Here is a 16,388-nt window from a genome sequence, read left to right as displayed (position 1 = left end):
AACCAGAGGGAATGAAAGATGATATTTTAAAAAAATGTTTTACAGTAGATTATGTTCTATCTGTTTGTATAGAATTGCTGAAAACCGTCTGGAAATTGTTAAAAACACTTTCACTCTGTATTATCGATATGTAAATAATGTTTACATGAGCTGCCTGTAAATTATGTAACTCTGCCCCCGGAAACAGGGTAGTATAGGAATTTCCGGTGACGTCACCGAGTCTGGACTCCATTAGGGGCTGCAGTTGATAGAAGAGAAACAACAAGATAGAAGGAGATAGGAGTGAGACAGGGTGTCTTCAGCCGGGTTGCGAGCGCCGAGTCCCGGGAGTTGACATTAGATTTTTCACCCCCGGGCCTCACCGGCTTCTAACCACGGCCGCTCTCGGCGAGGAAACTCTGGCCTCCGCTTCCTCCTCCTCCGACTCGGACACCGGCGGAGCGTCGCCGCCCCCCGCGGAAGAAACACCGAGCCTCGGCGGCGGAGGGAGCAGGAGAGCCCGGGGCTTCTACAGGCACAGCGGGCCTCTCTGCGGTTGTGTTGGGACTTGCGGCTTCTTCGCATCCTCCGGCTACGTCTGCCTTTCACATCAACAGAAATCTTGTCAATAATAACAGTAACAACATGCAAGCCAACGGGGCAGGACAGGGACAGAACCAGGAGGTTTCCTGCCTCTCTGCTGCTCAGAATGGGGAGTCGTCCTCCGCCGTGGAGGCTCATTCTAACGGGCTGATGTCTAGTAATAACGGGAATATTGTCAGTAGTAATAACGGGGCTCTGACTGGGGTTCCTCTTGGTCCCCCTGCCTCGACTGCCGCCGCGGCTTCAGGCACTGAGCTGGGGGCCACGATGAAGAAAAAGAAAAGACTTTCTCAGTCTGAGGAAGATGTCATTAGACTGATAGGGCAGCATCTTCATGGTTTAGGGCTTAAGTAAGTATCTTTATGGTTATTACTTGTGAAATCTCTCAAAATGTAAGAAAATACGACTGTAAGTCGAACGCCATTGCTCCATCTTGGACAATGCGGTGCTTATTTGCATCGGGTTGGCAGTAAAAACCCCAAACAGAAAAGTCTGCACAACAAATCGTGGTTAGCCTTCAGTAAACTGTTTTCTTTAATCTCTGTTGACTAGTATAGATAATTACATCATGGACAATAACGGGTCCTATCTTAACATTGTAGTATTTCACTTTATTACGATTTTCTAAAGCTGTCACATCGTTCACAAAAGTATGATTGACATTAGGCGCCCATTTGTGAAGCTGTAGCAGAAGCTGGGGGGAATATTTCAAATGGCTTGTAATACAAGGTTACCAGGCTGCATCTATTTAGCATTTTTTAGCTAATTGCTGTCACAGTAATTTCCACAGAGTAGTGCATTTTTGCCTAGTATACATCAAGCAATTGCAGCATTTTCACCCATTTAGACGGAAACGTATGGCATGAAAAGTACCTAACAATCTGTAGCCCCAATTAATGTTGCACCTAGCGCGTCCGGACAGTTCAGGTGTAAATGTTATTTATGCTTTAAGAAAGAAAGAGAACTCGCCATTGCTTGTTAGAGCCAGTATTAGTCTGTAAAAGCTGACATTCAAACAGGTAAAGCAAGCAAATAAACTGAACTTTGTGACGTTTGTTTTTTTTGGAAGTGGTTAAATGTATTTTTACTACCTAGTTATATAAACATATGCTTTGTCATTTGGAATGTCTGTACTTAATTTTTTTTTTCCATTCAATTTGCCAAGAATGTTAATGTGCATTGAAAGGTTAAATTGCTTTTACAGTATGGGCAAAATGTTGGTTACCTGATGCATCTAGAATATTATACTTTAAATAATTTTGTTACTTGTTATATCCTATGATACAGAAAGCAGATTTGGCATGAATTAGGAGCGTTTCAACAGAGAAATGCCTCGTCTATAATTTTTTTCTCATTCATATTAGCACTTTAAAGGCATAGGATGGTGTGTGTATGTTTTTGTGTGTGCGAGGTGTTTTTTTTTTTTTTTTTTTTTTTTGGGCTGTGGAAAGTGGGTCAAGGGGAAAGAGTTCAGATCATTTTCTTTTGATTTATAAAAAATAATTGTTTTTCACAGCCAAACAGTTGATCTGTTAATGCAAGAGTCGGGATGTCGTTTGGAGCACCCTGCTGCCACAAAATTCCGCAACCACGTCATGGAGGGGGAGTGGGACAAGGTGATATATGTTTTGGGATTGATTTGTAATGACTGGCTTATATTAGGTGTTTAGGACTAACCATAAAAATGACCTTGGTGTGTACAATTGAAAGTTATATTCTGATTATATGCTAAACAGACTGCAAATCTTTGTAAGAGCTATATGGGGGGAGGGTAGGCTAGAAGATAATGGAAAAAAAATGGGTGTTAATGGATTATTTGGGGGTCATTTGACATTGTGCACTGACAGTATTGTCTAACTGGAAAAGGAACTTTTGTGTCACTCTCAGCATAGTTCTGGTGCTTTTTTTTTTTTTTTTTATTATAAATATAAACTCCTACGTTGTCATTTTCCTCCACAGTTCATTTGATCAAATTTTCATGATACAGTAACAGTGATAATAGATTCCATATATCCAGTTTGTCAATTTAAATTATATATTTATATAAATTGATATTCATGAAATCTCTTTGAAAAATGGGTGAGTGAATCCTTTCACCTTGACAAGTTAATATGTGTATCAAAAGATAACAGTAAAGTTAAATATATCATTATGCATAATTCATACATTCCTTTTAATACTTGCTTTTTTTCTCATTTCAGATATAAAATGTTCTAAAATGCTAAGTGTCTGTTTTGTATTGTTTCATAGGCTGAAAATGACCTGAATGAGCTGAAGTCACTGATGCATTCTCCTAATGCTGTTGTGGTAAGTCTGTAACTAAACTTTTAATGTAGTAGTAGTAGTAGCAGCAGTATTCGCTTCCTTGTTACTTTTGACAGAGCAAGTTTTTTCTGTGAATTTTACATTTGGCATTGTTTCATTTGTCAATTTATTTACTAAAGTGGTAGGCATATAATCTGGGCAATTTCACTTTTTTTAGTCTTTTTTTTTAAATATGAAGGATTTTGGCTATTTTTCTGTTTATTTTTACACTTTGGTTATACTACTTTTTTTTTTTTTTTTTTTACAATTTTTAACCTGAATATCAGACTCTATCCTTATAAATGATTGATTGCAAACAATAAATAGCTATAAACAGGTGCCTGCTGAGTTTGAAAGTAAGTGCTTTTGTTTTAGTTCTTATCTCTTTAAATTAAGTGAACATACAGTGATCCCTCGCTATATCGCGCTTCGCATTTCGCGGTTTCACTCTATCGCGGATTTTATATGTAAGCATATTTAAATATATATCGCGGATTTCTGCGGACAATGGGTCTTTTAATTTCTGGTACATGCTTCCTCAGTTGGTTTGCCCAGTTGATTTCATACAAGGGACGCTATTGGCAGATGGCTGAGAAGCTCCCCAACTTACTTTTCTGTCTCTCTTGCGCTGAAGGGGGTGTGAGCAGGGGGGCTGTTCGCACACCTAGATGATATGGACGCTCGTCTAAAAATGCTGAAAGATTATCTTCACGTTGGCTACCTTCTGTGCAGCTGCTTCATGAAGCGACATGCTGCACAGTGCTTCGCATACTTAAAAGCTCGAAGGGCACGTATTGATTTTTTTATCTCTCTCTCTCTCTCTCTCTCTCTCTCTCTCTCTCTCTCTCTCTCTCTCTGCTCCTGACGGAGGGGGTGTGAGCTGCCGCCTTCAACAGCTTTGTGCTGCGGTGCTTCGCATACTTAAAAGCCAAACAGCCCTATTGATTTGTTTGCTCCTTTGAAGAGGAAGATATGTTTGCATTCTTTTAATTGTGAGACTGAACTGTCATCTGTCTTGTCATGGAGCACAGTTTAAACTTTTGAAAAAGAGACAAATGTTTGTTTGCAGTGTTTGAATAACGCTCCTGTCTCTCTACAACCTCCTGTGTTTCTGCGCAAATCTGTGACCCAAGCATGACACTATAAAAATAACCATATAAACATATGGTTTCTACTTCGCGGATTTTCTTATTTCGCGGGTGGCTCTGGAACGCAACCCCCGCGATGGAGGAGGGATTACTGTATATGGTTCTCACTACAGTTACTTCATAGGGACTGTTTTTAACCAAGTGCTCTGAATTATCAAACTTTGCAATGGTTCCTTCAAGAAAAATCAATATAATTAATTCAGTACCTAGGAGAAGAAAATTTTAAGTGTGCCACTTCAGTATATGGCGGTGTACCTTTTGGCAGGAAAAGTCGTGTAAACATTTCTTTTCACTGTCGGTTGCTTACATTAAGTAGGACATGTCTCTTTCCCCAATTCTTCATCGTAGCACTTCAGTAGAATTTAGGGCCTGTTCACACCTAAGTGGTTTTTGTAGCATTTTAGCACTTCGCTAGGACACTCCTAAAATGCTTGTAAAAACTTATTTGTCATTGTTTTCAATGACGCAATTTACACCTATGCATTTTTGGCAACGAACAGTTTAGAAAACTCCTGCATGCCACCATTTTTGGGAGCTTTCAGCCAAACACTTATTCCAGTAGAATCAATGACGGCGCTCACAAAACACTAGTAAAAGAAAACAGTGTTTAGGAGGTGTATTTACAAAGTGTTGCAATGTCTTCTTGGATGAACCAGGAGTAAAGCAACCCATTGTAACTTAAACAAAAATGCCATCATACATGTTTGTGCTTTTGTCATGTATTGAATACTATTGATGGAGAGATGAAGTGCACACATACCTTGCAATTAATTGTCAAGAATTTTACAAATGTTTTAGGTATACATTCTGTTCTAACAGGTTAAAGTTTAGTACAGGTAATTTAACATATTGGTAGAGTGGTAGCACAGTGCTGGCATTCCTTCCTTACAGCGCCAGTTATTGATGGATTTATTTTGCTGGATTGCATGCAGCACACACTTTTGTGCTTGGCCATGCAATTGAGCCCTGAAAAACATTGGTGCACTGTTAACCACATTTGCTTACACTTACACACTGTGTTGCTGTAATCTCTCTCTCTCTCTCTCTCTCTGTCTCTGTCTATGGCCCTAAACACGACAGGTTAAATTTTTCCCTTGGCACATGTAGGACTAGATATATATTCATACAATGCATGTTCAGTTCTTTTAAGTTGATTTTTACTGATGTGCACAATATCTCTTTCCTCACTGTTAAAAGTTGACCAGATAACATGCTTACATGGTGTTGCACTGACAGCAGAAGATAATTTCTTTTAGCAAAATAACTCAACAATTTTCCCCCTTCACGTATCACTCCTTGTGTGCTTATCATCACCTGTGTGTAATCCTGGAATTTTTTTAGGATGCTTTTTACAGAGAGTCCAGAATTAACCTCTGGACCTTTTTGCTTTTTTTTTTTTTTTTTTGCAGGGTGCCCACCCTGGTAATGACCTCTCCCCTTCAGTACTGTGATCGCCAGAATTAAAAGCACTAAAGTCATATTAGACATTCCAAAAATACAGTATTTGCCTCACAACATAACACCTTACAACCTACAAAATGGAAATAGTCTCAATCATATTCTTCCTGTAAAATGTTTCTTTGAAAATGCTGGGGAAATGCTTGAAAAACGCTCTTAAAACACAATAAAAGCACCTGGAAAAAGTCCAAAAAAGCTTGTAAATCCGCTTAATGATGGAAATTTGTTATGTTCAAGTGTGATTTGGCCTTGAAGCTGGATTTTGACTTTGCCATTCTAAATCAATCCCTTCTGTGTGTATTTTCTGAACAATTGTTTTGTTGTAATATTCCTTTTTAGATGCAGATTTTGTTTTCTGAAATATGCATGTCTTTGTGTTCTCATTAAGTATTGAATATATAGTGGCGTTAATAATTCTCTTCATAATTAACCTAGCCACTGAAGGGCAGTACTACTGCCTCAAGCCAAAACTGTAAATTTTAAATTTTCCCAACCCAGATGTCCAGCTTTACAGCAAAATAACTTCACCTTTGACTTTTCTGTCTAGAGCCTGTTGTTTCAGAGGTCTCAATGATCTTTATTATTCTTCATGTTCATGTAATTTTATTTTTAAGAGTAGAAAATTCTTTCTGATCTCCTGGGTGGATCACATTTATGTAGCATGTTTCTGATGTTTGAATCAGGTACTTTGATTTTTGGCTCTGGAGCTTCTTTGAGTTACTTAGCAGTGTTTAGTTATGTGGCCTGTTCTTGGCAGATAGTCAGTGAGCTTAAATGTTTTTAATTTAGAGTGAAGCTGTACTTCAGAACAGGTAATCTACTTGAATCTAAGTGTGTTTGGTGCTGGCCAGTACTTGGTCCTAGACCACCCAGTAAAGCTTGGGTTGCTGTTGAAAGAGGTGTTGGTGAGGCCAGCAAGGGAGCATGGAGCCTTTGTTCTGCATGTGGATCCTAATACCACAATCATGACTCTTTGTGACTATAAACAATGGTATAATAAACAAGAGTAGTGTCCCCATATCTTGGCTTAAGTGTCCATCATGTCTTTGACCATTCTGGCCCACTAATCATCCCTGTCTCTAACTGGCACTCTCTCTCACCCCTTCACAACCTAATAGCTGATAATGTTGTGTGGGTACTGGTGCAAAAGTGGCTGCTGTTGCATCATCCAGGTGGATGATGCACATTGGTGGTGGTTGAAGTGGTTTCCTATATCTGCGTAATACACTTCAGAGTAGTTAGGAAAGTGCTATGTAAATGTAATTTATTATTTTTGCTTAGCTTTTAAAACTACTACTGTACAAGTCATTTCAACCACACGGTTGGTCTTTTGAGATCCCTCTTGGCATAGTTGGTTGGTTACCACTTGCCAGCACGGTAAATACAAATTCAATATAATATCTATCTTTTTGTAAAGATAGATCTTTTGAAATTAATCCTATTTGTTTGCAATTTATATCTGAATTGGTAAACCTAAAGCAGGTGGTGATACAGTGCATCCAGAAAGTATTCACAGCGCATCACTTTTTCCACATTTTGTTATGTTACAGTCTTATTCCAAAATTGATTAAATTCATTTTTTCCCTCAGAATTCTACACACAACACCCCACAATGACAACATGAAAAAAGTTTACTTGAGGTTTTTGCAAATTTATTAAAAATAAATCAAGAAAGCACATGTACATAAATATTCACAGCCTTTGCCATGAAGCTCAAAATTGAGCTCAGGTGCATCCTGTTTCCCCTGATCATCCTTGAGATGTTTCTGCAGCTTAATTGGAGTCCACCTGTGGTAAATTCAGTTGATTGGACATGATTTGGAAAGGCACACACCTGTCTTTATAAGGTCCCACAGTTGACAGTTCATGTCAGAGCACAAACCAAGCATGAAGTCAAAGGAATTGTCAGTAGACCTCCGAGACAGGATTGTCTTGAGGCACAAATCTGGGGAAGGTTACAGAAAAATTTCTGCTGCTTTTAAGGTCCCAATGAGCACAGTGGCCTCCATCATCCGTAAGTGGAAGAAGTTCGAAACCACCAGGACTCTTCCTAGAGCTGGCCGGCCATCTAAACTGAGCGATTGGGGGAGAAGGGCCTTAGTCAGGGAGGTGACCAAGAACCCGATGGTCACTCTGTCAGAGCTCCAGAGGTCCTCTGTGGAGAGAGGAGAATCTTCCAGAAGGACAACCTTCTCTGCAGCAATCCACCAATCAGGCCTGTATAGTAGAGTGGCCAGATGGAAGCCACTCCTTAATAAAAGGCACATGGCAGCCCGCCTGGAGTTTGCCAAAAGGTACCTGAAGGACTCTCAGACCATGAGAAAGAAAATTCTCTGGTCTGATGAGACAGATTGAACTCTTTGGTGTGAATGCCAGGCGTCATGTTTGGAGGAAACCAGGCACCGCTCATCACCAGGCCAATGCCATCCCTACAGTGAAGCATGGTGGTGGCAGCATCATGCTGTGGGTATGTTTTTCAGTGGCAGGGACTGGGAGACTAGTCAGGATAAAGGGAAAGATGACTGCAGCAATGTACAGAGACATCCTGGATGAAAACCTGCTCCAGAACGCTCTTGACCTCAGCGGTTCATCTTTCAGCAGGACAACGACCCTAAGCACACAGCCAAGGAGTGGCTTCAGGACAACTCTGTGAATGTCCTTAAGTGGCCCAGCCGGAGCCCAGACTTGAATCCGATTGAACATCTGTGGAGAGATCTTAACTCTTTTAGGGCTAATTTTTTTTTGTTTCTTTTCTCCCAGGGCTGAATATTTTTCCAAAAACTAACATTTTTAAAAAAGAACACAAAGCAATTGTTTTACACATCAAATCAACAAAAAATATTTACTTTTGACAAATGTTACTGTCTTGCATGTTGTATGAGCCTGCATACTCTATGATTTCACATACATATCAAATACATTTTACACAGCAAAGTCTGATCTCGCTCAAAGCAGCCAATTTCAGTCATTGCCACATTGCACTCCTTACAATATGTGTTGCTTTGGTGCCTATTTTTCAATTGTCTGTTGCTGCACTTTCTAACATATATTGTTAGTGTGTACTGTAGAGAGACAAGTCACCCATTTGCCATCGTGCCATGCCACTGCCACCAAGTTTTCTGCCTGCATGAAAACCGTATTGTCACCTCTTTTCATCTTCTGAAACTTTATGAACTTTATGTATGGCATTATAGCCTGGCTCACCCCATGGGATTTGCTTCTGTTTATTACAGAAGTGAATAAAACTTTGCAGCAGCACGTACCTAAGCCACCAGGGGACAAAACACGTTTGGACCAATGCTCCCTGAAGTTATATCACCAGTTCTGTCCCATCTCTATTTGTAATGCCACAGTGCGCTTCATCTCGTCTTTCGTTGTGGGTTTCCACTTTGAAAAACGAGAATGCGATGCAAACGCAGCCCGTGATTCAAAAAAAATCTCTGCCTACCTGTTTGTCTCATCTGACAGTAGCTGAAAAGCAGCATCAGGAGAGAGTAGCCTGAAGTACAGCAGCTGGTGATCTGTCGTGTCCAACAGCAAGCCATGCCGTCTTGTAAACTCCGGTAGCCAGATCGGCTCTCAACGGATCAATGTCTGTGTATTTATCCCATGCGAACCTTGCCGTAGATGCATCGGCTGCGCGAAGGCACTCAACTGGCAACAGATACGCTGGCGCGGCATCGGCTGGTGTCTGATCAGCTGATGCCTGCTTCTAACTCTCTTGCTTGATCTCCTGATCACTGCCAATAAAGTCCGATTCTGAAAAATCAAGAGTCCGACTCCGCGATAATGCACAAAACATCGTCTGCCGAGTGTTTTCTTTTCTGCACTTGCTTCGCTGCCTTTTCACATGTCGGTGCCATCTTGCCTTTGTTTACATTTCACAACTCACGCACACGCAATGTTTATTTGCCAAGTCAATGAGTCTAGCATTCCTCCAAGCACAGAGGGAATGCCTGTGACGTGACAGTGAGATTTGTCGCCATTAACAGCTGATTGTCGCCCCCTATCCCTGGATGTCGACTTTTGTTGACATTCGCCTTCAACCCCTCCTGTCGACAAAAGTCGACATCCGCCCTAAAAGAGTTAAGATGGCTGTGCACCGACACTTTCCATCCAACCTGATGGAGCTTGAGAGGTGCTGCAAAGAGGAATGGGCGAACCTGGCCAAGGATAGGTGTGCCAAGCTTGTGGCATCATATTCAAAAATACTTGAGGCTGTAATTGCTGCCAAAGGTGCATCGACAAAGTATCGAGCAAAGGCTGTGAATACTTATGTACATGTGATTTCTCAGTTTTTTTATTTTTAATAAATTTGCAAAAACCTCAAGTAAACTTTTTTTTCACGTTGTCATTATGGGGTTATATGTTTGTAGAATTCAGAGGAAAAAAATGAATTTAATCCATTTTGGAATAAGGCTGTAACATAAAATGTGGTGCGGCTGTGAATACTTTTTGGATGCACTGTAATTAAGATAAGCAGCAACTAATGTTACTTTTTTTTTTTTTTTTTTTTAATTTTAGTGATTTTTTTTTTTTTAAAAATGTGACTTATTGATAGTATTGAAATTAGTGACTTTGCATATGGTATTTTCAGATGCAGAGCTTTTTTCTCATTTTTAAATTAATCACGGATTATAAATTAATATTTGTACAATATTTTAAACCCTTCAACCTTATTGTCACTGAATAATTGAAATATATTTGACCTTGTCCGTATTCATGACTGAAAGGCTAAATGTGCCGAGTTTGATTTTTGTAAGAAATCATTTTGTACTTTCTGAGCATAACACCCATCTTTAAGGATATGCTGTTAGAAGTGCCTTCAAATTGTGAACTGCATTTGAAGTTCCTAACTGCTGCTCTTACACTGTTTTGGTATTGTAAAGATGTGTTTTAGCTAGATGTAGGAAAGTTTTCTTTGGGTCAGCTTTTTATATTGAGTATCTCCTTACCTTAGTGACACGGGTAAAGTATGAAAACGGGTTTTATGGTTAAGGCAGCCTTAATCGCAGCAGATGTCTCCTATACTATTACATCATCACTGTGCATAGTAGTGCTAATTGTTTCTATGACTGAAGAATATGTTATGTACAATAGAATTTGTTAACCCGCACTCGAGCATCCAGCATTCTCAAGCAACTGGCAAAAAATCGAAGAAATAATATAGATTTTGCGGAATTGTAAGTATAAGGCCAGTACTCGTACACCACATGCTTGTCCATCTCTACTTTGTGTGTAAATATATGCTCTATCCTCATCTACCTTTTCTTTGTATACAGTCGGTTGGTATTTTTTGTTTTAAAATTTTGAGTCAGTGTTCATTTTCAAGTGGCTAGCTTACTCTATTCAAGATTTGCCGTGGCATTCGAAAGCTAGACTTGTCAAGTGAGCAAAAATCGGGGAGGTTTGAAGCTGCAGCTATGTTTCGTAATCTGTTTAGTGAATTGGTTTAACAAAATGGCTTGACTGCAAAGCTGATTTATAATGCAGATGAGACTGTATTAACTTGGAAGTGTTTGCCCATTGTGCTTTGGCTGGTGGTAATGAAAAAGTAGCTCACAGGTTCAAGCTAAATAAAGACCTTGTATGTACGGACACATCAGGAACTTGTAAGGTAAAAGTTGTGTGATCGTCAAATTTGCCAATCCAATGTGCCTTAAAGGCATTACTAATCTCACTGTAGATTGTCGTCGACAGAGGAACAGTTGTATGGACGCTGAAATTATTACAAAGTGGTTCCTCCATTTGTTTGTTCCCAGTGTCAAAGCAAGTTTAAGAAAGTAATGTCAGAGGATAGTAGAGTTATGTTGCTTTTTTATAACTGTTGCGCGCATCCTTGCACAGCTACTGGCTGGTACACGAAAGCATTCAGCACTGCGATCAGCTGGGGACCGGTGAGCTAATGCTGGTACATCACTTTTGTTTGTAATCTCCAGTTCACCTGCCTCAAAATCAGTGCGTGATAAGTCAGGAGTCTGATTCAGCAGTAATACACACAACATTGTCTACGGTGTATTTTGTTTATTGCATGCTTTTGCCAGGTCCACCTTTAGTTCCAGCAGTCAGCAACTGTGTGAAGATGGCTTATCTGCTCTGCTGTGCATTCCTGCCAGCTGCCGAAAAAAATATTCAGTCCTCAAAGAGTTTATTTGCTTTTAATTACTATGGACTACACTGTTAGGCTTATTTTTAATTGTTAAACTCAAGCAACCAGAAACTACAGTTATCTGGCATCCTCCAATCCCCATTGGGGTGGTTAACTGAGAGTCTAATGTAATTTATCGGTTAAAAATGCTAGGTCAATCAAGGGAATATGGATTTATAAAATTTCAATAGGGGACATGTCTGTGAAATATCTAGCACTACATTTTGCTGTTACTCTTAATGATTTGTGAATCATATTAACTCTTTTAGGGCGGATGTCGACTTTTGTCGACAGGAGGGGTTGAAGGCGAATGTCGACAAAAGTCGACATCCAGGGATAGGGGGCGACAATCAGCTGTTAATGGCGACAAATCTTACTGTCACATCACAGGCATTCCCTCTGTGCTTGGAGGAATGCTAGACTCGTTGACTCGGCAAATAAACATTGCGTGTGCGTGAGTTGCGAAATGTAAACAAAGGCAAGATGGCACCGACATGTGAAAAGGCAGCGAAGCAAGTGCAGAAAAGAAAACACTCGGCAGACGATGTTTTGCGCATTATCGTGGAGTCGGACTCTTGATTTTTCAGAATCGGACTTTATTGGCAGTGATCAGGAGATCAAGCAAGAGAGTTAGAAGCAGGCATCAGCTGATCAGACACCAGCCGATGCCGCGCCAGCGGATCTGCTGCCAGTTGAGTGCCTTTGCGCAGCCGATGCATCTACGGCAAAGTTCGCATGGGATTAATACACAGACATTGATCCGTTGAGAGCCGATCTGGCTACCGGAGTTTACAAGACGGCATGGCTTGCTGTTGGACACGACAGATCACCAGCTGCTGTACTTCAGGCTTCTCTCTCCTGATGCTGCTTTTCAGCTACTGTCAGACGAGACAAACAGGTAGGCAGAGATTTTTTTTGAATCGCGGGCTGCGTTTGCATCGCATTCTCGTTTTTCAAAGTGGAAACCCACAACGAAAGACGAGATGAAGCGTGCTGTGGCATTACAAATAGAGATGGGACAGAACTGGTGATATAACTTCAGGGAGCATTGGTCCAAACGTGTTTTGTCCCCTGGTGGCTTAGGTACGTGCTGCTGCAAAGTTTTATTCACTTCTGTAATAAACAGAAGCAAATCCCATGGGGTGAGCCAGGCTATAATGCCATACATAAAGTTCATAAAGTTTCAGAAGATGAAAAGAGGTGACAATACGGTTTTCATGCAGGCAGAAAACTTGGTGGCAGTGGCATGGCACGATGGCAAATGGGTGACTTGTCTCTCTACAGTACACACTAACAATATATGTTAGAAAGTGCAGCAACAGACAATTGAAAAATAGGCACCAAAGCAACACATATTGTAAGGAGTGCAATGTGGCAATGACTGAAATTGGCTGCTTTGAGCGAGATCAGACTTTGCTGTGTAAAATGTATGTGATATGTATGTGAAATCATGTAGTATGCAGGCTCATACAACATGCAAGACAGTAACATTTGTCAAAAGTAAATATTTTTTGTTGATTTGATGTGTAAAACAATTGCTTTGTGTTCTTTTTTAAAAATGTTAGTTTTTGGAAAAATATTCAGCCCTGGGAGAAAAGAAACAAAAAAAAAATTAGCCCTAAAAGAGTTAAAGACATTTGAGCACCGCTGGTACCAATGTGATAACTCTTAAGTAAAACATTTCACGGAACAGCTATATGTAAGAGCTGAAATAATTGAAAAAATGTACGATGCTGGTACAAATGAATAACTAATTATTATTACAGTAGGAAATCAAATGTGCGACTAGAACAATCAAAAATAACTTCCAGAAAGTTTTAAATGTGACTTTAAGGGTGTGCTCACACTAGGCATGTTTGTTCTGTACTATGCCCAAATGCGATTGTTCCCACTCCCTACTTCCCTGCTGGCCTACATTCCCTCTGCATTTAACGTTCTGGGCACAGGCATGCTTTCATCATGACCATGCAACTTTGTGTGAAGCCAAAACAAGATCCACACACGGAGTGACAGCATGCGTGTCATAATGATTTTACTTATTTTGTGGTTGTGTAGGGCAGGATTTTATTTTGTGGTTGTTTTGGAGTTGTGTAGGGCAGGATAACGCTCTACCCTCTTACTCATTGAGTGTGCAGCGCAGCGTTTTGATGTTAAACTTGCTGCACATACGAGATTTTTTACAGTGACAAATGATGTTAAGGGAGGAATTCACAGCTTTTCTTGCCAGCTACAATTCACGTTCATGTTCAAGGTGAGAATGAAAATCTGTTTTTAACTCAAAAGGTACTGAACGGAATGTGAATGGCACTAGCTGACCTGTTGCATCATTGACGTCATATCTGTTAGCCATGCTCGGGAATGTTTAGAGACCACACTGTTCCCGAATGCTACTGAATCGTGCTTGGGCCCACATTTTTCAAGCAGGCCAGGGCATGATATGGTTGGCCTGGCATAGTGATCACACTAGTCAAACGAGCTAGACTCTGCGGGGTTACATGCAGACAAATATGCTCAGGCACAGAACAAATTGCCAGTGTGAGTACACCATAATATGGCAGCATTTTTATATATGCAGGTCAAGAGTTTCAGTCCTTAGGGTATCTCATAGTAAAGTTGTGTTTAAATATGTCAAGGAGCCCTGTGTAAGAGGTCATAAGGTCTGTCTTGTCCTTGTCAAAATATTAGCTTAATTTGAAATGTTTCATACTTACACATATTTACCTGAAAAATTATTTTCCTTAAAGAGTTGGATGTTACACCTACTTTTTAATCTGAGTGACAGTGCTCACAGTAGCTTTAGACCACAGGTGTTCGTTTAGTATCCTGCATGTTTTCGTTGCAGCCACTTCCTTAACTGTTAATAATTACTCCCGCTAATATATTTTTACATTGATTTTAGTTGACTTGTTTAAGATTTAGTACCCCTGTTACCTTAAGCAGCAACCAATCCGTTAGCTAACTTGATTCTTTTACACCTACATTATATGTCCATTGTCCAATACCTTTTTCAATAAAATATTTGATAATAAACAAGTGAAGGTGAGAGAATATTTATTTGGGCCACAAAGTATTCATATTGTGCATTCAGAAAAACAGTTGTTTTAGACACATCTGTTATTGATAAATGAGCACTTCACAGAGATATAAAAATGTGTTTAATGAAAAGATTTGGGTTCAAATTAAACTGGTTGAAGTGAAAATGGTGGCTCTCCAGGAACTGGCTTTTAGACTTTTGTTTGATCATCTTTTTGGCTTGCTTTACCATTACAGTGATCCCTTGCTATATCGCGCTTCGCCTTTCGCGGCTTCACTCTATCGCAGATTTTATATGTAAGCATATTTAAATATATATCGCAGATTTTTTGCTGGTTCGCGGATTTCTGAGGACAATGGGTCTTTTAATTTCTGGTACATGCTTCCTCAGTTGGTTTGCCCAGTTGATTTCATACAAGGGACGCTATTGGCAGATGGCTGAGAAGCTACCCAACTTACTTTTCTCTGTGTCTCTTGCGCTGACTTTCTCTGATCCTGACGTAGGGGGTGTGAGCAGGGGGGCTGTTCGCACACCTAGACGATACGAAGCTCGTCTATAAATGCTGAAAGATTATCTTCACGTTGCTACCTTTTGTGTGCAGCTGCTTAGTGAAGCGACATGCTGCACGGTGCTTCACATACTGAAAAGCCCAAAGGGCACGTATTGATTTTTCACTCTTTGTTTTTATCTGTCTCTCTCTCTCTCTCTCTCTCCCTCTGCTCCTGACGGAGGGGGTGTGAGCTGCCGCCTTCAACAGCTTTGTGCAGCGGTGCTTCGCATACTTAAGCCAAACAGCCGTATTGATTTGTTTGCTTTGCTCTCTGTTTCTGACAGCCTATGCTCCTGACATTCACTCCTTTGAAGAGGAAGATATGTTTGCATTCTTTTAATTGTGAGACAGAACTGTCATCTCTGTCTTGTCATGGAGCACAGTTTAAACTTTTGAAAAAGAGACAAATGTTTGTTTGCAGTGTTTGAATAACGTTCCTGTCTCTCTACAACCTCCTGTGTTTCTGCGCAAATCTGTGACCTAAGCATGACAATATAAAAATAACCATATAAACATATGGTTTCTACTTCGCAGATTTTCTTATTTCGCGGGTGGCTCTGGAACGCAACCCCTACGATGGAGGAGGGATTACTGTATTGCTTGGCTGCTGCTTAAAGGGGGGAAAAAAACTGGTTCAGAATCTTAAATTTAAAGTTAAGGGGAAAATGTCTGTTATTAGTAGATTTAAGTGGCTGAAAATAAAACCTGGACCTACTGCAGCTCTCCAGGATCTGAGTTTGGCACACCCCTGCTTTAGACCTCTTAGTGGTTTTCTTTACTGGTAAATATGTTAGAGATTGTAAACTCTAAAATCGGTCTATGTGCACAGTATTGAGTGAACTGTTCGTTTACATTTCTAACAATGTAATTCTAACTGAAAAATGACATTTTCTTCGATGTATGTTGTGCTTATTTTTTGTTTTTACTTATGGAAATATTCTTTTCAAAAAATGTTTCCATCATGGTTGAATGCATGCAAGCTGCATTAATTAAGTTGTGTCCCTCTAATTAAAACGAGACTAGATTTTTGAGTTATTCAGTCATGGTGTCTAAGGGACACATTTTCTGTAGTTAATGTTCATTCTATCATAGTAAGGAAGTGTTCAAGGTTTAATTGTAGGCAAAAATAGATGAGATATTAAATTTGAGGTACACCCTAATGTC

The 16,388-nt window shown here is 40.0% G+C and overlaps 1 protein-coding gene across 1 annotated transcript in view; it reads left to right on the top strand.

Moving 5' to 3' along the window:
* Window positions 1-202: 202 nt before the first annotated feature.
* The window catches only part of LOC114648345 (WD repeat-containing protein 26), a 240,132-nt gene continuing 223,946 nt past the window's right edge, over window positions 203-16,388 (top strand). Inside the window, exons 1-3 of the mRNA XM_028797331.2 lie at window positions 203-932; window positions 2,099-2,198; window positions 2,833-2,889. Of these exons, the coding sequence (XP_028653164.1) occupies window positions 625-932; window positions 2,099-2,198; window positions 2,833-2,889 (465 nt within the window). The 5' untranslated portion in view covers window positions 203-624. The remainder of the gene's footprint in view (window positions 933-2,098; window positions 2,199-2,832; window positions 2,890-16,388) is intronic.

Source organism: Erpetoichthys calabaricus, chromosome 3 (assembly GCF_900747795.2).
Source record: "Erpetoichthys calabaricus chromosome 3, fErpCal1.3, whole genome shotgun sequence".
Classification (NCBI taxonomy): domain Eukaryota; kingdom Metazoa; phylum Chordata; class Cladistia; order Polypteriformes; family Polypteridae; genus Erpetoichthys; species Erpetoichthys calabaricus.
Note: the sequence above shows the minus strand (reverse complement) of the source record. Positions and strands in the feature narration are given on the sequence as shown.